General features: G+C 42.9%; 1 protein-coding gene across 1 annotated transcript in view; it reads right to left on the reverse strand.

Annotated features, from left to right (window-relative positions):
* Positions 1-612: 612 nt before the first annotated feature.
* The window catches only part of LOC138677652 (coiled-coil domain-containing protein 17-like), an 82,665-nt gene continuing 56,633 nt past the window's right edge, over positions 613-26,644 (reverse strand). The window contains exons 8-13 of the mRNA XM_069767668.1: positions 23,739-23,920; positions 23,548-23,633; positions 21,128-21,337; positions 17,549-17,771; positions 17,251-17,361; positions 613-836 (exon numbers count right to left, since the gene is read on the reverse strand). Of these exons, the coding sequence (XP_069623769.1) occupies positions 696-836; positions 17,251-17,361; positions 17,549-17,771; positions 21,128-21,337; positions 23,548-23,633; positions 23,739-23,920 (953 nt within the window). The 3' untranslated portion in view covers positions 613-695. The remainder of the gene's footprint in view (positions 837-17,250; positions 17,362-17,548; positions 17,772-21,127; positions 21,338-23,547; positions 23,634-23,738; positions 23,921-26,644) is intronic.

The following is a 26,644-nucleotide window of genomic DNA, read 5'->3' on the forward strand; positions in this document are numbered from 1 at the left end:
TCTATCATATAGACCCCTCAGAATGACTTCAAATGTGATGTGGTCGGTAAAAAAAAATGGTGTAAAAATGAGAAATTGCTGGTCAACTTTTAACCCTTATAACTCCCTAACAAAAAAACATTTTGTTTCCAAAATTGTGCTAATGTAAAGTAGACATGTGGGAAATGTTATTTATTAACTATTTTTCGTGACATATCTCTCTTATTTAAGGGCATAACAATACAAAGTTTGAAAATTGCAAAATTTAAAAAATATTCGCCATATTTCCGTTTTTTTATAAATAATCGCAAGTAATATCGAAGAAATGTTACCACTAACATGAAGTACAATATGTCACGAAAAAACAGTCTCAGAATCAGCGGGATCCGTTGAAGCGTTCCAGAGTTATAACCTCATAAAGTGACAATGACCGAGCCAATTTTTACAATTCTGACCACTAAGTACCAAATTGGCTCTGTCACTAAGGGGTTAAAGTTGTAACGCTGAAGTCAAAGTCATACAGTTAGTACTAAAGGATTTTTGAGCAGTACTTCGTTGCTCATTGCAGTAAGAATATTGCAACAAATTATAAGGAGAGAAAAAATGTAAACTTGATCGATGTGACCCTTTACATAATATAAAAAAGATACATTTTATTATGAATTAAATCATTCTCAGAAGTTATGGATTATCATAAATTTAGATTTCATCATCAGTCACTGTGTCATTAGATCATTTCTTGAAGGGGGAGAATCCACATTTTCTCCGTATATAGGCTGCACATTTGGGAAGAAGTACGAGGGTGAATAGTAGGGAGATGGAAGGACAACCTCCTCTGGATGGATGTATGCTGCTGTCTGTGGAGTAAAAAGACATTTATGAAGTCAACATTCAAAACAACAATTTTCTGCATGTCAAAGCTGTTCCAAAGGAATTAAAAAATATAAATACCTAAGGAAAATATCATGATAATTAAATTCCTAAATACTTTTAGTTAGCAAATCAATATTCTTTTCTCTAGGGAAATTATCACTAAAGTATATCTACTATATGCATATAGCCTCTGTCAGGGCCAGCGTCAGCAACCGGCGCACCCGGGCAAGTGTCGGGACCCTGAGCAGGCAGGAGGTGCCCACTCACTGTTGGAGACACTGTCATGCTATGGGGGCCCTGTGCCTGTGTCCCGGTACTTGCGATTCTTACCTCTCCCCGCTCCAACGCTGCGGCGTCTTCTGTTTCCTCTGTCTGTAACGTTCAGGTCAGAGGGCACGATGACTTCACGTCTGTGCACCCTCTGCCTGAGCAGTCACAGTGCAGAGAGCTAGAATATGGTTATGCTGAGGAGCCGGGGCAGAGCAGCAGCCAGCGAGGAGGGGTATTTCATTTTTTTTTAAATGTTTGGAGCATCTAATGGGGCCAATTACATATGGAGCATTATTTGGTACCCGTTATATATGGAGCATCTTATGTGGCCAATTACATATGGAGCATCTTAATGGGGCCAATTACATATGGAGCATCTTTATGGGGCCAATTACATATGGAGCATCTTTATGGGGCCAATTACATATAGAGCATCTTTATGGGGTCAATTACAGTACATATGGATCATCTTGGACTGCTGTCCACATCTTTCTGATGTTACTGTGGCACCCCTAGGGGTATTTGCCACAAAAATAGTTACAATAAATACAAATACTAAGATAGCAATACTGCACTACCACCTCCGGCCAGAAGGGGGAGCTCCAGAGACTTCCCTTGATCCATTCTGGTCTGAGAGAAGAAATGGCAGTTGGGCTAAGGAGCTGAAAGTGAGAGGTCATACAGGTGAATATCTAACAGTCCTGTGACTGTTTCCAGGCCTAAATCACTGGCCTGAGGAGAAGAGGGACAGAGAAAAAGGACATTGTGAGAACCGGGTAGCATTAATCACTACCCAGAACAGGCGCAAAGACGGATACCGGATCCGCGGCTGTATTCATTATATATAATACAGCAACCGGAAAAACGTGAGGTGATATCAGCTTCACTAGGGCCGGACGCAGCAACAGACACAGAGTTCAGCGGTACTCCCGGAGGGGGTAAGCCGATAAAAGGACTCGGGTTGCCCGTCGAACCAGGGCCCGGAGGGGACAGATTGGGCCGGCAGCCAGTTCACATACAGCAGCAGGGCCACACAGAAACTGCGTACAATAAGAGGCGAAGACCCCGGCAGGGTCAAAGTAACTCAGAGTTCACATACAGACTCCGGTGTCAGGACTGGTTGTAAATCCCTTTATGTTGAAGTAAACTGGTTAAATGTTTCAGTGCCTCAGTCTTTCATTTGGACAATAGCCATCTATCCAGGATCGGGATCATCACCGCTGGGAGAACATGCTGCTGATCGAGTAAGTGCCTGTTCCCTCACGATACCCTTACACTGTGCATTGCCTGAGGCCACAGCACCGGGTCAAGCCACCCGTGACATCCCCCTCAAGAGACAGACCCCATTGGTCCGGTGCTGAGTACCCCGGTCTCCTGGGCGTCACAATTGGCGTCACGAACAGGATCCAGCCAGCCCGTATACCGGGTATTGTGTGCCGTGATTGGAGCCCAAAAGTGTGAAAACTTGGATGAAAAATCTTGAAAATTGACTTTATTAAAGAAAATTCCATTTCCCATTAAAAACTATTGAAAGTGACTTTTCCCCATTGATTATAATGGAGTAAAGATGGCCGCCATCACCTCATAACCGTTAGGCACGAGACTGTTAATTGAGCTACGCCATTACCTGAGCCCCAGTCTGACTGATAAACTTAAGAATCCGCCATTACAGAGCGCGCGGCGGGCGAGAGCAGCAGGGGGTGTGTCATTGTGGGCGGCACCAAGCTGAGCGCTCTGACGTCAGAGCAAGGGGAAAACCAATCCTGCTGCACAGCGGAACGAATCTACACTATCCCGACGGAAGCGGAGGACCGGAAGGGTCCGGATTAACTAAGGGGGCACAGTATGTCGCAGCACGGAGACGTCGCAGCACCCGGCGACGCTAATGCAGCTGAAAGACAGAGTGTCGATAGAGAGTCCGGCAGCGCAGCGGTGCAAGGAGTGGCGCCCATCATGCCGGTGCTGATGCCATATACCCCGGGTGGCCCGTGGCTTCCAATGTATGAAGGTGAGCCTAATACCCTTGACAATTTCAGAGAAAAGATGCTGGCCCATTTTGACATGTTCCCCGTGGGTGAAGTTCAGCGTGTTAGTCTCCTGATGATGCAGTTAAGTGGCCATGCTAAGCGAGAAGTCACAGCATGGGCAGCTGATCTAAAAGGCACTGTTGAACGCATATTTGCTGGATTAAAAGCTACATTTGAAACCACGGCCAGCAGCAAAGCTAAAATACGATTCTTTAATTGCAAACAAAAAGCTAATGAGGGCGTGAGAGACTTTGCCTTAAACCTGCAGGAAGCCCTTAAATCACTTACACTGGCTGAACCCATTTTTAACACCGGAGCGGATAAACTGCTAAGAGATCAATTTATTGAGGGACTCTACACCCCTTCTCACTGGGGGCATGTGAGCATGCTTGTTTTTAAGAACCCTGAATTGACATTTGCCCAATTAAAGGAGAGCGCTATACGTCTCCAGCTGGCAGAGGCACCTCGAGATCAGGATCCTGCGCAACCCATGGCAGAGGCACCTCAACAACAGGGAGTGCCAGTGACATCAGCTATGGCCGGGGCCATTGCTAAGCCCCTGGGGCCCAGTACTAATGAGGCTCTTCAACAAAAGCTTGACTCTTTAGCTGATGTTGTTGCTTCAATGGCTAAAATCATGCAGGAGATGAGAGGACACAAGATGGAGTTGGCAAACTGTAGAGAGGATGTTCCATGGATGAGACCCCGGAGATACCCGACATGGAGAGGACGACCCCGCGACCGCTACCAACCGGATGGACAGCCCATTTGCCGCCGTTGCCAGCAGCCAGGCCACTTTGCACGAGATTGTGATTTAAACAGGAATCCCCTGGGAATGCGGGCCGCTTCGCAGGAATGAACTTTCAAGGCCCAACACCCTGGCACGACAGGTACATCGGAGGACGACCCATTATCCCTATCGTGCAGGACGGAATGCCCCTCAACGCCTTGCTGGACACAGGTTCCCAGATTTCATCTATACCGTATATCCTTTATAAGAGGTACTGGGCTGATGCAGATATTGATAAAGGGCCCTCTGATGTTGAACTAGATATATGGGCCAGTAATAGTAAGTTGGTACCGAAACTAGGATTCAGGGAGATGACCATAAAGATTGGTAAAGTAGAATTGAAGAAACAGGGTATAATTGTTGTTGATGTTGACCGGCGGAACTGTGAACCCACTGTATTGATAGGAATGAATGTGTTAGAGAACTGCTTTTCCAAAGTTATTTCTGTCTTACAGCAAATTGCTGAAACTGCCCAATCCTGCCAGCAGAGAGTTCTCCGAAGGGAAATAAAAGTATTGATGTTAAGGCAACAGGTAGAAGTTGCAGGTGGAGAAATCGGCAGTGTGAGGGTAAGTGATCCGACATCTATTGTAATCCCACCAAAAACAGAAATGCTGGTATGGTGTAGAGCAGCCATTGGTACTAAGGGACGAGATTATCAAGCCTTAATAGAACCAGTGTACACCGACAGCAGGCCCACTATACTCACAGCACGAGGGGTAGTCGAGGTACACCGGGGACGAGTGCCGGAACGACTTTTGAACTGTGGAGAGGAAGAGGTCACTTTGCCAAGGTATGCTACAGTGGCAAAGCTATATACTGTTGCCAACAATGCCATCACAACCATTGAGCCCTTAGAACCAACCTGTCAGGTGGAAGGCAACGGCTCAGACGGAGAATTGGAGGATTGGTGCCAACAGCTACACGTGGGCATAAATTCAATACCTACCCATCAAAAACAAGGGGTGTATAGGCTAGTGACGGAATATGAACAAGTCTTCAGTAAACACCCATTGGACTTCGGACGGATAGAAGGGGCAGAGCACACAATCCCCACCGGTGACCATCCCCCAATAAAAGAAAGATATAGACCCATACCGCCCGCTCACTATCAGTGTGCAAAAGATATGCTGAGGGAGATGAAACAGGCCGGGGTAATAAGAGACAGCTGTAGCCCCTGGGCGGCCCCTCTAGTGATTGTCAAAAAAAAGGACGGAACCATGAGAATGTGCGTAGACTACCGGAAGATTAATAACATCACCCATAAAGACGCCTACCCCTTGCCTAGGATAGAAGAGTCCTTAACTGCTTTGAAATCTGCTAATTATTTTTCCACCTTAGACTTAACAAGCGGGTATTGGCAAGTCCCTGTGGCTGAGAGAGATAAGGAGAAGACGGCATTCACCACACCAATGGGTCTATGTGAATTTAATCGCATGCCGTTCGGACTCTGCAACGCATCCGGTACCTTCTACCGGCTGATGGAATGCTGCCTCGGACACAAGAACTTCGAGACCGTCCTCCTGTACCTAGATGATGTGATCGTCTACTCAAAGACTTACGAACAACACTTAATAGACCTGGCAGAAGTGTTCGAAGCCTTATCCAGGTATGGCATGAAAGTCAAGCCATCCAAATGTCACCTTCTCAAGCCAAAGGTACAGTACCTGGGACACATCGTGAGTTCGGAGGGAGTAGCACCAGATCCCGAGAAAATAAGCGCCATAAGGGATTGGCCAAGACCTACCAGCGCAAAAGAAGTGATACAATTCCTGGGATTGGTGGGTTACTACCGCAGATTTATAAAAGGATTTACCAAGTTGGCAGCACCCTTGCAAGACACCTTGGTAGGGCAGACGAAGAAACCTTCAAACCGAAACCCTCCTTTTCAGTGGAACGACGAAAGGGAAGACTCCTTTGAACAACTAAAGAAGGCACTAACCGGAGAAGAGGTTCTGGCATACCCAGATTACCATCAACCTTTCATCCTCTACACCGATGCCAGTAATGTGGGACTAGGAGCGGTGCTGTCACAAAAGCAAGAAGGTCGGGAGAAAGTCATCGCCTTTGCAAGTAGAAAGCTCCGGCCTACTGAAAGAAATCCAGAAAATTATAGCTCCTTCAAATTGGAACTACTGGCAGTAATTTGGGCTGTGACTGAACGTTTCAAACACTATCTGGCCGCTGCAGAATTTATTGTCTATACTGACAACAATCCGTTGACCCACCTGGACACAGCCAAATTAGGTACGTTAGAACAGCGATGGATAGCCCGGTTATCTAATTACAACTTCAAGATCAAGTATCGAGCAGGTCGCAAGAATGGAAATGCCGATGCCCTATCCCGGATGCCACACTTGAGAGATGTAGAAGAAACGGGGGAGCTTGAAGAAATTGAACTACCAGCCTTCCATCATCCCAAGGCGAAACATCATCAGTCAAGTACCTATCAGAAACAACAAGAGGTGAATTTTAATCCGTTAGCACACCATAGATGGGCTGACACCCAAGACAGCAATCCGGCTGTGAAGTTGGTGAAGGAACTGTTAACTGAGCAAAGTGCATATCCTGATGAGGATGCCCCAGAAGAGACGCATCAACTCTGGAAAGAGAGAGGCAAAATGTTCCTGTATCAAGGGAAGCTCTGTAGAAGGTACACCAATCCGAAAACACATGAATTGGTTTGGCAGATTATCGTGCCTAAACAAGATGTGAAGATGGTCCTCGAAGCTTACCATAATGGTGCTGGTCACTTCGGTTGGAAAAAGTTAGAAGCACTTCTAAGAGAAAGATTTTATTGGGTCGGGATGAGAAAATCAATCGAACAGTGGTGCAGAAATTGTGGCCCGTGCAACCTCAGAAGAAACGATCAAAAGAACCAAAGAGCACCACTGCAGCCCATAATCACCAAACAACCACTTGAACTTGTAGCCATAGACCACATGAAGTTAATACCAAGCCGGTCCGGCTATGTCTATGCCTTGACCATCGTGGACCATTATTCACGCTTCTTGGTAGTAGTACTCGTAAAAGATCTGACAGCAAAAACAGCAGCCAAGGCGTTCCAAACGTACTTTTGTAGACCCCATGGATATCCGGAACAGGTTCTCACCGACCAAGGTACAGCCTTTGAATCAGAGATCTTCAGAGAATTCTGTAATATGTATGGTTGCAAAAAGATCCGGACGACGGCCTATCATCCACAAACAAACGTCTTATGCGAGAAGATGAACCATATTGTAATAGACCTACTAAAGACTTTACCTGAGACAGAAAGGAATCAATGGCCAGAGAAATTGCCTGACTTGGTGGATCTGTATAATCATGTCCTGGTGAGCTCCACCAACTGCACCCCAGCTTACCTTATGCGTGCAAGACCCGGCCAATTACCAATCGATCTAGAAATGGGAATTCTGAAACCAGACGCAGAAGTTCAAGACTCCAATTGGGATATCATACGGCAAAAGCAGTATCGCCAAGTGCAAGAGAGTGTGGAAAGAAGCATTCAGCAAACTAGAGAAAGACAAGAGCGAACTTTCAACCAGAATGCTCTAGCGACCCCATTAAGACCGGGTGATCAAGTGCTCAAGAGAAACCGTCGAACCAATAAACTAGACAATCAGTGGGAAGCCGTACCCTACACAGTTTTACCAACAAGAATGGATAATCCTAAAATGTGTCTCATTAGCAAAAACGGAGGCTTAACATCTGTATTAGTGTCAAGAGACAATCTTAAATTGTGTCCGGAAGCATTGAAAGAGCCAGAAGTTGTCCAGCCAGAATCAGAAGTTATTCAACCCATACAGGTTCAACCAGTAAAGGAAAAAGAAGAGGAAATGTATCACACCTGTATAGGAGACTTTCCCAAAACCCTACTAACATACCATGGTGCAGTAGTGGTTCCCATGGTGGCCTTTTACCCAACACCGAACCCAATACCAGAAGTCCCAAGACAGGAAGAGGCTGACCCCGTACTACAGGAGGTTCCAGGCCAGGAAGAACATATTCCTGGTCAGAGTAATCCCATTCACGGTGGACTTGCCAACTCCATAGTCGTAGAATTATCTTTAGCAGAGCGGGCAGATACTACATCCGCAGTAGACAGTAGTACACCACATGAAGAGACACCACTATTACGTAGATCACAGCGTAGTACCCAGGGTCAATTACCGGCCAGGTATGCAGATTACCAACTATAAAGCTCATAATGTGAATTGTATATATGTTATGCCGTATATAGTTAAACAAAAAATGTAGTATAGTCATTGTTATCAGTCTGCAACGTTTAAGCCCAGTGCCTACAGAGACTTGTCTGTATGAACTTCTTGCATATTCTTGAACTTGTTATCAGCCCGGAGGCACTAAATCAAAGCTCCGGAAAGACTGCTTTTTGAACTTTGCTTTTTGCTCTTTTTGAACTTTCTTTAGACTTTATATTGACAAGTCCGTTGGAAAAATGGAACTAAATTCCTGGACACAAAGTGCAGTGCCTTTCCTAGTACCTTCAAGGATAGGACTGTATTAATGGACGCTATTTGAAGTGACTTTTTACAGAAATCTATTTTTGTTTCCTTGAGTGATTTTTGTAACTTTTCATTTTTAAGACTCTGTACATATTAATTGTTATGTCAAAATGTTATCGTCCCACAGTCCCGGAGTACTGTTCTTAACTAAGGGGGAATGTGGCACCCCTAGGGGTATTTGCCACAAAAATAGTTACTGACAATAAATACAAATACTAAGATAGCAATACTGCACTACCACCTCCGGCCAGAAGGGGGAGCTCCAGAGACTTCCCTTGATCCATTCTGGTCTGAGAGAAGAAATGGCAGTTGGGCTAAGGAGCTGAAAGTGAGAGGTCATACAGGTGAATATCTAACAGTCCTGTGACTGTTTCCAGGCCTAAATCACTGGCCTGAGGAGAAGAGGGACAGAGAAAAAGGACATTGTGAGAACCGGGTAGCATTAATCACTACCCAGAACAGGCGCAAAGACGGATACCGGATCCGCGGCTGTATTCATTATATATAATACAGCAACCGGAAAAACGTGAGGTGATATCAGCTTCACTAGGGCCGGACGCAGCAACAGACACAGAGTTCAGCGGTACTCCCGGAGGGGGTAAGCCGATAAAAGGACTCGGGTTGCCCGTCGAACCAGGGCCCGGAGGGGACAGATTGGGCCGGCAGCCAGTTCACATACAGCAGCAGGGCCACACAGAAACTGCGTACAATAAGAGGCGAAGACCCCGGCAGGGTCAAAGTAACTCAGAGTTCACATACAGACTCCGGTGTCAGGACTGGTTGTAAATCCCTTTATGTTGAAGTAAACTGGTTAAATGTTTCAGTGCCTCAGTCTTTCATTTGGACAATAGCCATCTATCCAGGATCGGGATCATCACCGCTGGGAGAACATGCTGCTGATCGAGTAAGTGCCTGTTCCCTCACGATACCCTTACACTGTGCATTGCCTGAGGCCACAGCACCGGGTCAAGCCACCCGTGACATCCCCCTCAAGAGACAGACCCCATTGGTCCGGTGCTGAGTACCCCGGTCTCCTGGGCGTCACAATTGGCGTCACGAACAGGATCCAGCCAGCCCGTATACCGGGTATTGTGTGCCGTGATTGGAGCCCAAAAGTGTGAAAACTTGGATGAAAAATCTTGAAAATTGACTTTATTAAAGAAAATTCCATTTCCCATTAAAAACTATTGAAAGTGACTTTTCCCCATTGATTATAATGGAGTAAAGATGGCCGCCATCACCTCATAACCGTTAGGCACGAGACTGTTAATTGAGCTACGCCATTACCTGAGCCCCAGTCTGACTGATAAACTTAAGAATCCGCCATTACAGAGCGCGCGGCGGGCGAGAGCAGCAGGGGGTGTGTCATTGTGGGCGGCACCAAGCTGAGCGCTCTGACGTCAGAGCAAGGGGAAAACCAATCCTGCTGCACAGCGGAACGAATCTACACTATCCCGACGGAAGCGGAGGACCGGAAGGGTCCGGATTAACTAAGGGGGCACAGTATGTCGCAGCACGGAGACGTCGCAGCACCCGGCGACGCTAATGCAGCTGAAAGACAGAGTGTCGATAGAGAGTCCGGCAGCGCAGCGGTGCAAGGAGTGGCGCCCATCATGCCGGTGCTGATGCCATATACCCCGGGTGGCCCGTGGCTTCCAATGTATGAAGGTGAGCCTAATACCCTTGACAATTTCAGAGAAAAGATGCTGGCCCATTTTGACATGTTCCCCGTGGGTGAAGTTCAGCGTGTTAGTCTCCTGATGATGCAGTTAAGTGGCCATGCTAAGCGAGAAGTCACAGCATGGGCAGCTGATCTAAAAGGCACTGTTGAACGCATATTTGCTGGATTAAAAGCTACATTTGAAACCACGGCCAGCAGCAAAGCTAAAATACGATTCTTTAATTGCAAACAAAAAGCTAATGAGGGCGTGAGAGACTTTGCCTTAAACCTGCAGGAAGCCCTTAAATCACTTACACTGGCTGAACCCATTTTTAACACCGGAGCGGATAAACTGCTAAGAGATCAATTTATTGAGGGACTCTACACCCCTTCTCACTGGGGGCATGTGAGCATGCTTGTTTTTAAGAACCCTGAATTGACATTTGCCCAATTAAAGGAGAGCGCTATACGTCTCCAGCTGGCAGAGGCACCTCGAGATCAGGATCCTGCGCAACCCATGGCAGAGGCACCTCAACAACAGGGAGTGCCAGTGACATCAGCTATGGCCGGGGCCATTGCTAAGCCCCTGGGGCCCAGTACTAATGAGGCTCTTCAACAAAAGCTTGACTCTTTAGCTGATGTTGTTGCTTCAATGGCTAAAATCATGCAGGAGATGAGAGGACACAAGATGGAGTTGGCAAACTGTAGAGAGGATGTTCCATGGATGAGACCCCGGAGATACCCGACATGGAGAGGACGACCCCGCGACCGCTACCAACCGGATGGACAGCCCATTTGCCGCCGTTGCCAGCAGCCAGGCCACTTTGCACGAGATTGTGATTTAAACAGGAATCCCCTGGGAATGCGGGCCGCTTCGCAGGAATGAACTTTCAAGGCCCAACACCCTGGCACGACAGGTACATCGGAGGACGACCCATTATCCCTATCGTGCAGGACGGAATGCCCCTCAACGCCTTGCTGGACACAGGTTCCCAGATTTCATCTATACCGTATATCCTTTATAAGAGGTACTGGGCTGATGCAGATATTGATAAAGGGCCCTCTGATGTTGAACTAGATATATGGGCCAGTAATAGTAAGTTGGTACCGAAACTAGGATTCAGGGAGATGACCATAAAGATTGGTAAAGTAGAATTGAAGAAACAGGGTATAATTGTTGTTGATGTTGACCGGCGGAACTGTGAACCCACTGTATTGATAGGAATGAATGTGTTAGAGAACTGCTTTTCCAAAGTTATTTCTGTCTTACAGCAAATTGCTGAAACTGCCCAATCCTGCCAGCAGAGAGTTCTCCGAAGGGAAATAAAAGTATTGATGTTAAGGCAACAGGTAGAAGTTGCAGGTGGAGAAATCGGCAGTGTGAGGGTAAGTGATCCGACATCTATTGTAATCCCACCAAAAACAGAAATGCTGGTATGGTGTAGAGCAGCCATTGGTACTAAGGGACGAGATTATCAAGCCTTAATAGAACCAGTGTACACCGACAGCAGGCCCACTATACTCACAGCACGAGGGGTAGTCGAGGTACACCGGGGACGAGTGCCGGAACGACTTTTGAACTGTGGAGAGGAAGAGGTCACTTTGCCAAGGTATGCTACAGTGGCAAAGCTATATACTGTTGCCAACAATGCCATCACAACCATTGAGCCCTTAGAACCAACCTGTCAGGTGGAAGGCAACGGCTCAGACGGAGAATTGGAGGATTGGTGCCAACAGCTACACGTGGGCATAAATTCAATACCTACCCATCAAAAACAAGGGGTGTATAGGCTAGTGACGGAATATGAACAAGTCTTCAGTAAACACCCATTGGACTTCGGACGGATAGAAGGGGCAGAGCACACAATCCCCACCGGTGACCATCCCCCAATAAAAGAAAGATATAGACCCATACCGCCCGCTCACTATCAGTGTGCAAAAGATATGCTGAGGGAGATGAAACAGGCCGGGGTAATAAGAGACAGCTGTAGCCCCTGGGCGGCCCCTCTAGTGATTGTCAAAAAAAAGGACGGAACCATGAGAATGTGCGTAGACTACCGGAAGATTAATAACATCACCCATAAAGACGCCTACCCCTTGCCTAGGATAGAAGAGTCCTTAACTGCTTTGAAATCTGCTAATTATTTTTCCACCTTAGACTTAACAAGCGGGTATTGGCAAGTCCCTGTGGCTGAGAGAGATAAGGAGAAGACGGCATTCACCACACCAATGGGTCTATGTGAATTTAATCGCATGCCGTTCGGACTCTGCAACGCATCCGGTACCTTCTACCGGCTGATGGAATGCTGCCTCGGACACAAGAACTTCGAGACCGTCCTCCTGTACCTAGATGATGTGATCGTCTACTCAAAGACTTACGAACAACACTTAATAGACCTGGCAGAAGTGTTCGAAGCCTTATCCAGGTATGGCATGAAAGTCAAGCCATCCAAATGTCACCTTCTCAAGCCAAAGGTACAGTACCTGGGACACATCGTGAGTTCGGAGGGAGTAGCACCAGATCCCGAGAAAATAAGCGCCATAAGGGATTGGCCAAGACCTACCAGCGCAAAAGAAGTGATACAATTCCTGGGATTGGTGGGTTACTACCGCAGATTTATAAAAGGATTTACCAAGTTGGCAGCACCCTTGCAAGACACCTTGGTAGGGCAGACGAAGAAACCTTCAAACCGAAACCCTCCTTTTCAGTGGAACGACGAAAGGGAAGACTCCTTTGAACAACTAAAGAAGGCACTAACCGGAGAAGAGGTTCTGGCATACCCAGATTACCATCAACCTTTCATCCTCTACACCGATGCCAGTAATGTGGGACTAGGAGCGGTGCTGTCACAAAAGCAAGAAGGTCGGGAGAAAGTCATCGCCTTTGCAAGTAGAAAGCTCCGGCCTACTGAAAGAAATCCAGAAAATTATAGCTCCTTCAAATTGGAACTACTGGCAGTAATTTGGGCTGTGACTGAACGTTTCAAACACTATCTGGCCGCTGCAGAATTTATTGTCTATACTGACAACAATCCGTTGACCCACCTGGACACAGCCAAATTAGGTACGTTAGAACAGCGATGGATAGCCCGGTTATCTAATTACAACTTCAAGATCAAGTATCGAGCAGGTCGCAAGAATGGAAATGCCGATGCCCTATCCCGGATGCCACACTTGAGAGATGTAGAAGAAACGGGGGAGCTTGAAGAAATTGAACTACCAGCCTTCCATCATCCCAAGGCGAAACATCATCAGTCAAGTACCTATCAGAAACAACAAGAGGTGAATTTTAATCCGTTAGCACACCATAGATGGGCTGACACCCAAGACAGCAATCCGGCTGTGAAGTTGGTGAAGGAACTGTTAACTGAGCAAAGTGCATATCCTGATGAGGATGCCCCAGAAGAGACGCATCAACTCTGGAAAGAGAGAGGCAAAATGTTCCTGTATCAAGGGAAGCTCTGTAGAAGGTACACCAATCCGAAAACACATGAATTGGTTTGGCAGATTATCGTGCCTAAACAAGATGTGAAGATGGTCCTCGAAGCTTACCATAATGGTGCTGGTCACTTCGGTTGGAAAAAGTTAGAAGCACTTCTAAGAGAAAGATTTTATTGGGTCGGGATGAGAAAATCAATCGAACAGTGGTGCAGAAATTGTGGCCCGTGCAACCTCAGAAGAAACGATCAAAAGAACCAAAGAGCACCACTGCAGCCCATAATCACCAAACAACCACTTGAACTTGTAGCCATAGACCACATGAAGTTAATACCAAGCCGGTCCGGCTATGTCTATGCCTTGACCATCGTGGACCATTATTCACGCTTCTTGGTAGTAGTACTCGTAAAAGATCTGACAGCAAAAACAGCAGCCAAGGCGTTCCAAACGTACTTTTGTAGACCCCATGGATATCCGGAACAGGTTCTCACCGACCAAGGTACAGCCTTTGAATCAGAGATCTTCAGAGAATTCTGTAATATGTATGGTTGCAAAAAGATCCGGACGACGGCCTATCATCCACAAACAAACGTCTTATGCGAGAAGATGAACCATATTGTAATAGACCTACTAAAGACTTTACCTGAGACAGAAAGGAATCAATGGCCAGAGAAATTGCCTGACTTGGTGGATCTGTATAATCATGTCCTGGTGAGCTCCACCAACTGCACCCCAGCTTACCTTATGCGTGCAAGACCCGGCCAATTACCAATCGATCTAGAAATGGGAATTCTGAAACCAGACGCAGAAGTTCAAGACTCCAATTGGGATATCATACGGCAAAAGCAGTATCGCCAAGTGCAAGAGAGTGTGGAAAGAAGCATTCAGCAAACTAGAGAAAGACAAGAGCGAACTTTCAACCAGAATGCTCTAGCGACCCCATTAAGACCGGGTGATCAAGTGCTCAAGAGAAACCGTCGAACCAATAAACTAGACAATCAGTGGGAAGCCGTACCCTACACAGTTTTACCAACAAGAATGGATAATCCTAAAATGTGTCTCATTAGCAAAAACGGAGGCTTAACATCTGTATTAGTGTCAAGAGACAATCTTAAATTGTGTCCGGAAGCATTGAAAGAGCCAGAAGTTGTCCAGCCAGAATCAGAAGTTATTCAACCCATACAGGTTCAACCAGTAAAGGAAAAAGAAGAGGAAATGTATCACACCTGTATAGGAGACTTTCCCAAAACCCTACTAACATACCATGGTGCAGTAGTGGTTCCCATGGTGGCCTTTTACCCAACACCGAACCCAATACCAGAAGTCCCAAGACAGGAAGAGGCTGACCCCGTACTACAGGAGGTTCCAGGCCAGGAAGAACATATTCCTGGTCAGAGTAATCCCATTCACGGTGGACTTGCCAACTCCATAGTCGTAGAATTATCTTTAGCAGAGCGGGCAGATACTACATCCGCAGTAGACAGTAGTACACCACATGAAGAGACACCACTATTACGTAGATCACAGCGTAGTACCCAGGGTCAATTACCGGCCAGGTATGCAGATTACCAACTATAAAGCTCATAATGTGAATTGTATATATGTTATGCCGTATATAGTTAAACAAAAAATGTAGTATAGTCATTGTTATCAGTCTGCAACGTTTAAGCCCAGTGCCTACAGAGACTTGTCTGTATGAACTTCTTGCATATTCTTGAACTTGTTATCAGCCCGGAGGCACTAAATCAAAGCTCCGGAAAGACTGCTTTTTGAACTTTGCTTTTTGCTCTTTTTGAACTTTCTTTAGACTTTATATTGACAAGTCCGTTGGAAAAATGGAACTAAATTCCTGGACACAAAGTGCAGTGCCTTTCCTAGTACCTTCAAGGATAGGACTGTATTAATGGACGCTATTTGAAGTGACTTTTTACAGAAATCTATTTTTGTTTCCTTGAGTGATTTTTGTAACTTTTCATTTTTAAGACTCTGTACATATTAATTGTTATGTCAAAATGTTATCGTCCCACAGTCCCGGAGTACTGTTCTTAACTAAGGGGGAATGTGGCACCCCTAGGGGTATTTGCCACAAAAATAGTTACTGACAATAAATACAAATACTAAGATAGCAATACTGCACTACCACCTCCGGCCAGAAGGGGGAGCTCCAGAGACTTCCCTTGATCCATTCTGGTCTGAGAGAAGAAATGGCAGTTGGGCTAAGGAGCTGAAAGTGAGAGGTCATACAGTTGAATATCTAACAGTCCTGTGACTGTTTCCAGGCCTAAATCACTGGCCTGAGGAGAAGAGGGACAGAGAAAAAGGACATTGTGAGAACCGGGTAGCATTAATCACTACCCAGAACAGGCGCAAAGACGGATACCGGATCCGCGGCTGTATTCATTATATATAATACAGCAACCGGAAAAACGTGAGGTGATATCAGCTTCACTAGGGCCGGACGCAGCAACAGACACAGAGTTCAGCGGTACTCCCGGAGGGGGTAAGCCGATAAAAGGACTCGGGTTGCCCGTCGAACCAGGGCCCGGAGGGGACAGATTGGGCCGGCAGCCAGTTCACATACAGCAGCAGGGCCACACAGAAACTGCGTACAATAAGAGGCGAAGACCCCGGCAGGGTCAAAGTAACTCAGAGTTCCCATACAGACTCCGGTGTCAGGACTGGTTGTAAATCCCATTATGTTGAAGTAAACTGGTTAAATGTTTCAGTGCCTCAGTCTTTCATTTGGACAATAGCCATCTATCCAGGATCGGGATCATCACCGCTGGGAGAACATGCTGCTGATCGAGTAAGTGCCTGTTCCCTCACGATACCCTTACACTGTGCATTGCCTGAGGCCACAGCACCGGGTCAAGCCACCCGTGACATCCCCCTCAAGAGACAGACCCCATTGGTCCGGTGCTGAGTACCCCGGTCTCCTGGGCGTCACATTACACTGGAGATACCAGAAGTGCAAAGGTAAGAAGAGGTTGCTCACATTGCTGTCCAACCTGTCTATCTGTTCTAATAATGCAGATACCAGCAGTGTTTATGTAAGAAAAAGCTGCTCACACTGCAATCCACTATGTCAATCTGATCTAATACTAGAGATGACAGGTGAAATGAGATAAGAAGATTCTGCTCAGATTACTATTTGATCTAATACTGGAGATACCAGAAGTCCTAAGATAAGAGGCCGCTCACTGTGCTGCCCATCTTGTCTTTCTGATCTAAAACTGGAGATAGCACAAATGTTGATATAAGAAAAAGTTGCTCACACTGCAATCCACTATGTCAATTAGATCTAATAGAGCTACCAGTGTCTACCCTGACTTTTGGATTTCATACTGGGGCTATGAGGTGTGCAACCACATACATAGCTATGGTGAGTATGTTTTTACTATATATATATATATATATATATATATATATATATATATATATATATATATATATACTGTATATATATATATACTGTATATATATATATATATATATATATATATATATATATATATATATATATATATATCACCTGTATGGCTATAAATGTGGTAACAAGGGTCTCAATTTAAAAGACTTCAATAAAAATAAAAAAAGTAATACTAAAGAAGCACTTCTGGAGAGTTTCTCGATTAGATACAAAATAAAGCAGAATACAATATTCAAACAACCCAAGCATATAGGACTTACCAAAGGAGGATATTTATAGTATATTGAGTTACTGATATTAATGGAGTAGGTGCTCTGAATATCTGCATCCCTCGCATTCACAAGTCGAATGAACAGTTCTGCATTTTCTAACTAGACAAGAAAATGAAAGTAATTAATGAATTTGCAATAATTCACTGTATTCCATATCTAGATATAATCTATATTATCAATATAGTATGTATAGTCTTTTGTCCCAGCTATATTTCAGATTAGAATGCACAATGACAATATAAGCTGTAGATTATAGTTGTATAATATCTCGAACACATGGTTGTACCTGTGGTACTCCATTTAAAGCTCCTGTTGTAAGTGATGGCTTAAGAGGAAGAATTCGAATTGGTATTTTCCACTGTCCACTTATGACTCGGTTCTGATAATCAAAAATGTCCACCTTTACCCATCCTCGGGGAATCAAGCGACTGACTTCCTGCCCATAGGGATCATATCCACCAGATGCTTGCAATTCAATTATTAGAGATATGTTAGGAGAAGGTCGTACCCTTAAAAAAAGGAAACAAAAAAAAACACCTTAATTTGATTTACTATTATTTATGCTGGTTCTATATACTGAAAGTTTTAAGAACATAGTAAATGAAAAGTCAAGGTTTGCCATGTTCGGCAGGTTTTAACTTTTAATGTTATCTGACACAACCCTTTCATGGTATTAATTCTATCATCTTGTATAAGATCCCACAGATGTCTCAGAGGAAGCTATGGCATTTGTAGAATTTTGAAGTTAAACAGGCAAGAAGCATCTTGTGATCATGGCACTTGTGTTCTTAAGGCCGAGGACAGACGAGTACATGAAAAATCACCCTATTTTCAGCAAGGAAACATTTGTCAAATTTTATCCATTTTGTCATCCACGTGTCTTAATTTTATGTCTGTGCGACATCCTTGTTGCATCCATTTTTGCAGAGCCACTGAGGTGCCAAAGCAAAAATCTGCCACAAATTACCCCATTTTGGAAACTATGCGCCAAAAGGAATTTATCTTGGGGTGTGGTAAACTTCTTAACCCCACTTGTGCTTCACTGGGATTTATAATATTGGGCCCTAAAAATGAAACATTATATTTTTATTCCTTAAAAATGTGGATTTACCCCAAAATTTCTCATTTTAAAAAGGGCAACAGGAGAAATTGCACAAGAAATTGTTTGGTCTAATTTCTCCTGATTACGTAGGTACCTCACTTGGGTTTTAATAAGAGAAAATTTACTAAATAATTTGTTTTCAATTTCTCCTGAGTTTGCACCATTTTTGAGTGCAGATTTTGCTGGAATGGTTTACAAGCGCCATGTCACATTGGCAGAGTTACTGAGATGCCAGAACAGCAGAACATCCCATAAGTAACCTTTTCTTACAAATTAAACCCCTCAATCAATTTATATAGTAATGTAGTGATCATACTGACATGACAGAAGTGTCACGGAATTTTATACCATTGGGCGGTGAAGAAAAATTGATCAAATTTTTACCATTAAATTGTTGCTTTAGCCTCAGATTTTACATTTCCACAAGGGGGAATAGGTGAATATGACCCCATAATTTGTCACATAATTTCTTCTGAATGTGGCAATACACCATACATGGCTGTTACAGTACTGCTTGGCCACATGACAGGGCTCGGGAGGTAAGAAGCACTTTTTGACTTTTGGAGTGCAGGTTTTCCCAGAATAGATTGCTAAATCCATTTGTAGAACTCATAAGTTCCAGAACAGCAGAAATCTGTTCACATGACCCTATTTTTAGAAATTGTACCCCTCTGGGAATTCATCTGTATCTGCAGTGACTATTTTGAACCCATTGGTGTTTTCCAAAATCAAGCACAGTGGATGATGGAAAGTGAAAATTGCAAATATGCCATAGTTGTACCCAATGCATTGTGACCAGCTTGTGCTTCACTACAGTAATGCCAAAATGTGGTCACTAACTGTAATCTACACATCCTGGGGCCCAGAAAGGTGGGAGGCATTTGGATTTGAAAGTGCAGATTTTGCTGGATTTCTTTTTGGGGGAGCAATGTCTCTCTTCCAAAGCAGGTGACGGACCTGAGTGGGGGTTTGTTTTTGTGGGTTGAGGTGAACTTCTTACTGGTGGTATTTTTAGGGGTACATAACATTTTGGATCACTTTTAAGACTCGGTTAACCTTTATCCTGTGCTCTATGCTGAGTAATTTCATTGGGGCTTCCATATAAATCTCCAAAATTTGTGATTCAGAAAGAACCTCCAATTGATCCATTCACTATAATGAGGCAGGCACAGTTACTCTAGACTCATTCTGGTCTATGTTTAGTCCATCTTTTCAGTGGTCAACTGTTTTCCTTGTGCCTGCCTAAAACGACTGACACCAACTGATCATAGGCCAGAATAAGTCCAAAGTGTCTCCAGCTGCCTCATTATAGTGAATCTTCTGTTGGAGCTTTTATCTGAATCACGTATTTCAGAGGTTTACAAGGAAGCGTCGATGTAAGCGCTCAGCGTAGAGTGCAGGAGAAATGTGAACTGAGCTTTATTGTGATCTTTGGGAGGCAGAATGAACAAATAAACATCAGGTCAAGAATTAATTTTATGTAAGGTTTTTCCACCGTTCATCATGTGGTTTCAGAAATAAAATGGATTTTATTCTTAGGATCAAAACGATTACAGTCATTCCAGATTTATATTGTATTTTTTGCGTTTTGCTATTTGTATTCACTAAACGTTTTTTTTACTACCCAAAATATTGGGGCATCACCATATTTTGAGAGCTATAATTTTTCTGTCAACTAGTCATGTGAGGGCTTGTTTTTTTTTTCTTTATCACTTTTTATTCTGAATTTTGAGAGGCAGAATGAACAAAAATCATTAATTCACAATTTTTTTTAACGTCATTCACCAGGTGGTAAAAATTGGGACACGGCTTTGTTCTTTGGATCAGTACAATTACAGTGATACCATGTTTTTGTAGCTTTTTTTATCTTTTAAAGAAAAAAATGTTTTTGTCTTACCGTATTCTGAGAGCTATAACTTTTTTTTAGTTTTTTTGCTGACAGAGCTGAATGGGGGCTTGTTGTTTGGGACAAGATGGTGTTCACAGATATACAATTTTCATATGATTTTTTATTGTGTTTAATTTCACTCTTTGTTTGGGGATATGATGAAAAAAGTTGACTTTTTTTGTTTTACAGTTTTCAATGTTTTTCTTGGATGCTAAGTGCTCTTTCCAACTAGTGTATTATACAGCACACTGACCAATGTTATTCAAAAGGATTATTCAGATGATAATTTTTTCATGTATGCCAAAAAATTGCAACATGCACTATTCTCTGTATATCGGATGATTGATGCTCATTTAAGTATGTAGGTGCGCCAAAAAAAATTGGATCCCATACAGATCATGCATGTTACATCCAATTATTACATTGCCATTATTAACCTAGGAAACTGTATTTAATCATGTATGGTTTAAAATATTAATGTATAAAAACGGATGCACATGGATATCACAAACATAAAATATTATCACACGGATGATAATACGAATAAAAACATCAACTTTTTCTGGATTAAAATCGAATAATTTTCATACGCTTGTCTAACCCCAACCTAACACTCAAACGAATGTAGTATAAAGGAATATCAGACACGACCAAGTAACTAACATGCAGTGCATCCAAAAGGAAGTTCAGGGAGCTACTTAGCAGTTTCAATAACACCCACTGAGACACTTCATTACATAAAATTCTTTTTGAGTGTGTTTTAATATCTATTTGATTATGAATCTATACATAGCACTGAGCACTGTACATGAAGATAATATATAATTGCATAATGGTGAATAAAAAAAGTACTGTAATTATAACAAGTAAAGTACCTGGGCACAGCCTGCTTTGTAGATAGAATTGCCATATTCTGTTTCTTGCTTTCGTACAACTTGGATAGTGAAGCATCACAATACACAGGTGGAAGGGTAGAAGGATTTCCCATTTCCTGCCCTCCACTGCACAAACTAACAACTAGTCTGCATACTCGATAAGATGGGTCAAGTCCAAGAAGATAGTCATAAAATACTACAAAGCCAGAACTGTAAGTCAAAAGCAAAAAAGGTTAGCACAAAAAAAAATCCAATAAGTAAAAAACAAAAAACTAAGTTTATTAATATAAGATTCTGCATTTTGTGTAGCATCTGTATAGCAGATTCTGCATTTTGTAGTAGACATAGTAAAATATCTATCAAAGCAATCTAGAAATCTATACATATATTAATAAATAGCACAGCTGTCGACTTAATCATCCACAACTCAGGTTCCTGTTTGCAACAAAATATACCTATATATTGAAAACCTAGAGACGATTTGTGTTGTTGTGTAAAAAAAAAAACATATATAAAAACTCCTCTAAAATTGAAAATTGTGGAGCTGAACCCGTGGGGTAAGATTTCTCATTTGCAGTATTTTTTTAATCAAAATCTCATACAGTAATTGATAAAGTTGTTATTTTAGTTTAAATAATATCAAGGTTATTAACATAAACAAAAAGATGGTACAAAATAAGTTCCAATTGTAGAATAAAGAGATAAAACTGTAATATATCAGTCGTAGGCCAGTTTCACACGTCCGTGAAATACTAACCACGTTGAGATCGCAATAGCTAGCCTGACTAGCCAGTCTCCTGAACTGAAACAACTGCTTCACAGACATATGGCTGGGTGTTGCGAGGATATGGACTGGTATTGAAGGAAATAACCATTTGGCACAGTTACATCTCACAAGAGAATAAAGGATTTGTTTAAATGGTAAATTCAACCTCTTGTGACAAAGTCACTGGTGTCAATGATATAAAACACAAAGTGGTAAGTATGCCTGTGGATGGGCTTCAAAAGGAGACCATGATTTTGCTATAAACAGTAATGCAGTGGCATCGCAGTATATAGCACAAGCGATCAGATAATTCCAACTTCAAGTCCCTTAAGAGGACTATTAAGAACAGTTAAAAGTAAAAAAAAGTTTTAAAAAATACAAAAACGTAAAAGTTCATTTCACCCCCTTTTAACCCATTAAAAATAAAGATATAAAAAAGATGAAAAATGCATATTTGTGGTACCATTGGCTTCCAAGCATATTGGAATGAGGGTGATATGAAATATATTGAACATCACAGGTCTCAGTCACAACAGGATGATGGTACCTCTGACAGTGACACTGTCAGTTTGTGTCCGTGTTCTGACAGAACGGTCTTCCTGATCACAAATTATAAAGAGGGATAATTTTGGACCTTTTTTTAATTAAAAATCAAACAAATTTGATTAGTCTGCAAGTGCACTGTGTTATTAATAAGGCTGTTGGTTACTACTGGGGTAAGCATCTATTTTTATGGCAAGATCACTTTGACATTGCTAAAGCTGGGTTTGTGTTAAAAAGCTGGAAAGGGCTTCTATAGAGTCACAGGAGATCCCCGAGTGTTACATGTCTTTTCAGGGCAATTGGAGTCTTTGCTGTATTGTGATTTGCTGCAGATCAAATTTTTGGCAAAAATTTGTTGATCCTAGCGAATTTGAATTTCAAAAGATTCTATCATCTCTAGTATGTTTTGATATGGAATAAGTCATTTTGGAATTGATAGAATTGCTTAGACTCAACCAAATTTTCTCTTTCCTTCAAACTTGTGGATTTTCACATCGCGCATAGTATGCGCTGGCAGCGAGACTGTGGCATTATGTGACCGGCAGTAAGCGATTTGCATACTTCTGACTACATTCCGACTAGATGTGTGCAGGCACGCTCAATTCACTTTTATTGAGCAACGCCGCGCATACAGTATCTAGTCAGTATGTGGCCAGAAGTATGCAAATCGCACAGTTGTGGTCTTATGATTGCCCACTTTGGCAACGGAGAATCTTGACAGCGCACTTTATGTGCAATGTGAGGATTTACAACTTTGCAGTGACAGAGTGCCAAACCTGGGCAACCCATTTAACATTCTAAAGACCATTTTCTTGCCACAAGGCAAAAGTTATTACCAAAACTCCTGGACAAAATGATATTAGAAATTACTTTCAAATAACATATGCAAAAAAAGGTGCAATACATTGATAAACGTGGCCTTAGATACCTAATATTGCAATTATATTTTATTTTCTAATGTAAACTGCTACTCTACTAGCTTAGTCAAATTAGAACATATTAATAGTAGTTCCTGTTATTAAGGGTCAGTTAGGTTTGTCACCATAAGAAACTTGAAGTAGTGATATTAGCCCTCGGATGCAAAGTGCACATAATTCCTTGTAATACTCACATTGGATCATATGGAGCAGGCTCTAGCCCATGACTGAGAATTGAAAAATGTCTGCCAAGATTTGGAGTGTCGGGTTTATTCATTTCCTGTGGATCAATTATAATAAATGATTGATTTTTGGCTAGTGTCTGTTTACAGTTTGCTAATTAAACAATTTATCACCACATTTTGAACAAAATATTGAATATTACCATTGGATGAAGTATCTCCAGCTGGGGTTTGGCTCGCTGAGTGACAGATGTCTTAATGCGACGTTTTAGCTTCTGAATTTCCAATTCCTGTTTTAACACCTCTAATTCTGCATTTAGAGTCTTTACATTTTGTTGACTTTGCGCTTTCACAAACCTGGGGAATTGAAGGTTCCTCTCAATTTCTGTTAATGAAACATATGGTACATAATCACTAAAATAATATGCTTTCTACATGGAGATGATAAGCTCGTATCTACTGACACAATTTAATTTAATCTTTGATTTTTGTTTTCTATTTTCATTCACACATAGAGGTTAATTTATCAAAGCTAGGGTATAAATGATCTATCAATAGAGATCCTGCTCTAGGTGCCATGCCTTAACCATGCCCAGCAAAGCTAGAATTGGCCAGGTTGTTCTCTGCGAAGGACGTATGAATCAGGTTGCATACAAGGCTATCCTGGAAAAACAGTTGATTCCTTCTGCTCAGGCAATGTTCCCAAACTCTGAGGACTGGTTTTTCCAGCAGGACAATGCACCATGCCACACAACTAGGTCAATCAAGGTGTGGATGAAGGACCACCACATCAAATCCCTGTCATGGGCAGCCCAATCTCCAGACCTGAGCCCCATTGAAAACCTCTGGAATGTAATCAAGAGGAAGATGGATAGTTACACGCCATCAAACAAAGAAGAACTGCTTACATTCTTGTACCAGGAGTGGAATAAGGTCACCCAAAAGCAGTGTGATAGACTGGTGGAAAGCATGCCAAGACGCATGAAAGCTGTGATTAAAAATCATGGTTATTCCACAAAATATTGATTTCTGAACTCTTACTGAGTTAAAACATTAGTATTGTTGTTTCTAAATGATTATGAACTTGTTTTTTTCGCATTATTTGAAGTTTGCAAGCAATGCTTTTTTTGTTATTTTGACCATTTCTCATTTTCAGAATATAAAATGTATTGCTTGGAACTTCGGAGACATGTTATCAGTAGTTTATAGAATAAAAGAACAATTTACATTTTACTCAAAAATCTACTATATAATTGTCTAAGGGTCACTTCCGTCTGTCTGTCTTTCTGTCTGTCTTTCTGTCACGGATATTCATTGGTCGCAGCCTCTGTCTGTCATGGAAATCCAAGTCGCTGATTGGTCATGGCAAAACGCCATCTATCCGGGCTAGACCTGCGCTCCATAAGGAGTTAACTTAGAACGCAGGTCCTGAAATGTGCGCCTCTCAATTGTGGTCCACAGGGAGAGAATCTAGTGAGCAAGTCCAGAAGTGTGTATCTTTCATCTGCGCTCCACAGCGTGAACTTAGTGTGCTGGCCCGAAAGTACGCGCTCCTCGCCTGCAAAGGAGGCTTGGATTAGGAACGGGCGTGCGTTCCACTCCATCCCCCACGCCTGCAATAAGGTATTCACTGGAATAGAGGCAGGTATGGACATTTTCTGAACTATATGGCAAGTGGACCTTTATTCTGTGCAACAGTATTTAGTGAATTACGGTAACCGCACCTTCTAAAAGGAAGTGCGGGACCTCCGGATACATCCACATTGATCATTGTTTACTATAGCCACTTCGGCGCGCTCCTATTTTATTGTCCCCTGATGAGCCCTGATGGGAGAGGGCGAAACTCGTAGGGACGCTTAAAGAAGAACTGGGACAAATAACCAGACATGATCAGACAATTGACCAGATAAGTGACCCATTATGGTGGCTTTAGCAAGATATCTTTCTTGCATTATGAACTATGACTTATACTGTCTGACAGCAGGCGGTCTTGTTCTTTTGGTTGGACACTGAGCCCAGAACGACTGGGGCACTATGACTCATTGAGCAAGTGATTTTTCTGCAATAGCCTGGTTTTATAGCTTTATTGACACAGGGTTTTGGCAATATACTACGTGGCTGGGCAATATACTGTGTGGCTGGGCAATATACTACGTGACTGGGCAATATAGTACCTAACTGGGCAATATACTACATGGTTGGGCAATATACTACGTGGCTGAGCAATATACTATGTGGCTGGGCAATATACTATGTGGCTGGGCAATATACTACGTGGCTGGGCAATATACTACGTGACTGGGCAATATACTACGTGACTGGGCAATATACTATGTGGCTGTGCAATATAGTAAGTGACTGGGCAATATAGTATGTGATTGGGCAATATAGTACGTGACTGGGCAATATACCATGTGGCTGGGCAATATACTACGTGGCTGGGCAATATACTACGTGGCTGGGCAATATACTATGTGACTGGGCAATATACTACGTGACTGGGCAATATACTACGTGGTTGGGCAATTCCACCCGCGGCTATTGTGGGCACATGACAGCTGACAGTTCAAAACAGCTGACATGTCTCCGGAAAGATGTGGGCTCAACGCCGGAGCCCACATCAAAGGGAGGGAGATCGACATAGGAGTAAATGTACGGCCAATGTCGGAGAGGGGTTAAATACTGGAAAGATCCTTAAGCAATAGAATCCCTAAGCAATTTGGATGCTGTAAAAGCCAAGTGCCTTTAAACATTTCTTTAGACAGTAAATGTGGAAAATCAATGTAATCTCCTTCAATATGTGTAATATTTTACTTGGCTTCCAAAAATGTATCTGTTGCACCTTTGGTTTTTGTTCTTTCTTGTCATGTAGGACAACTTAAAGCTTGCGTTCAACATGTAGCTCATTATCTATTGTAACTAGGAGATGCCTCACCCATGTTTATGTACACTATAACAGTCATTTCACTTATTACACCACTCTTACCTAAATCATTAAAGTGCATTAACCTCCATTAGTCACCGTGGGCAAATATTCTCTATTGTATTCCTACTCCAAACATATTGACAGCCACAACTAATAGACAGCCAATAGACAATCACAAGGAAG

This window comes from Ranitomeya imitator, chromosome 1 (assembly GCF_032444005.1).
Source record: "Ranitomeya imitator isolate aRanImi1 chromosome 1, aRanImi1.pri, whole genome shotgun sequence".
Taxonomy (NCBI): domain Eukaryota; kingdom Metazoa; phylum Chordata; class Amphibia; order Anura; family Dendrobatidae; genus Ranitomeya; species Ranitomeya imitator.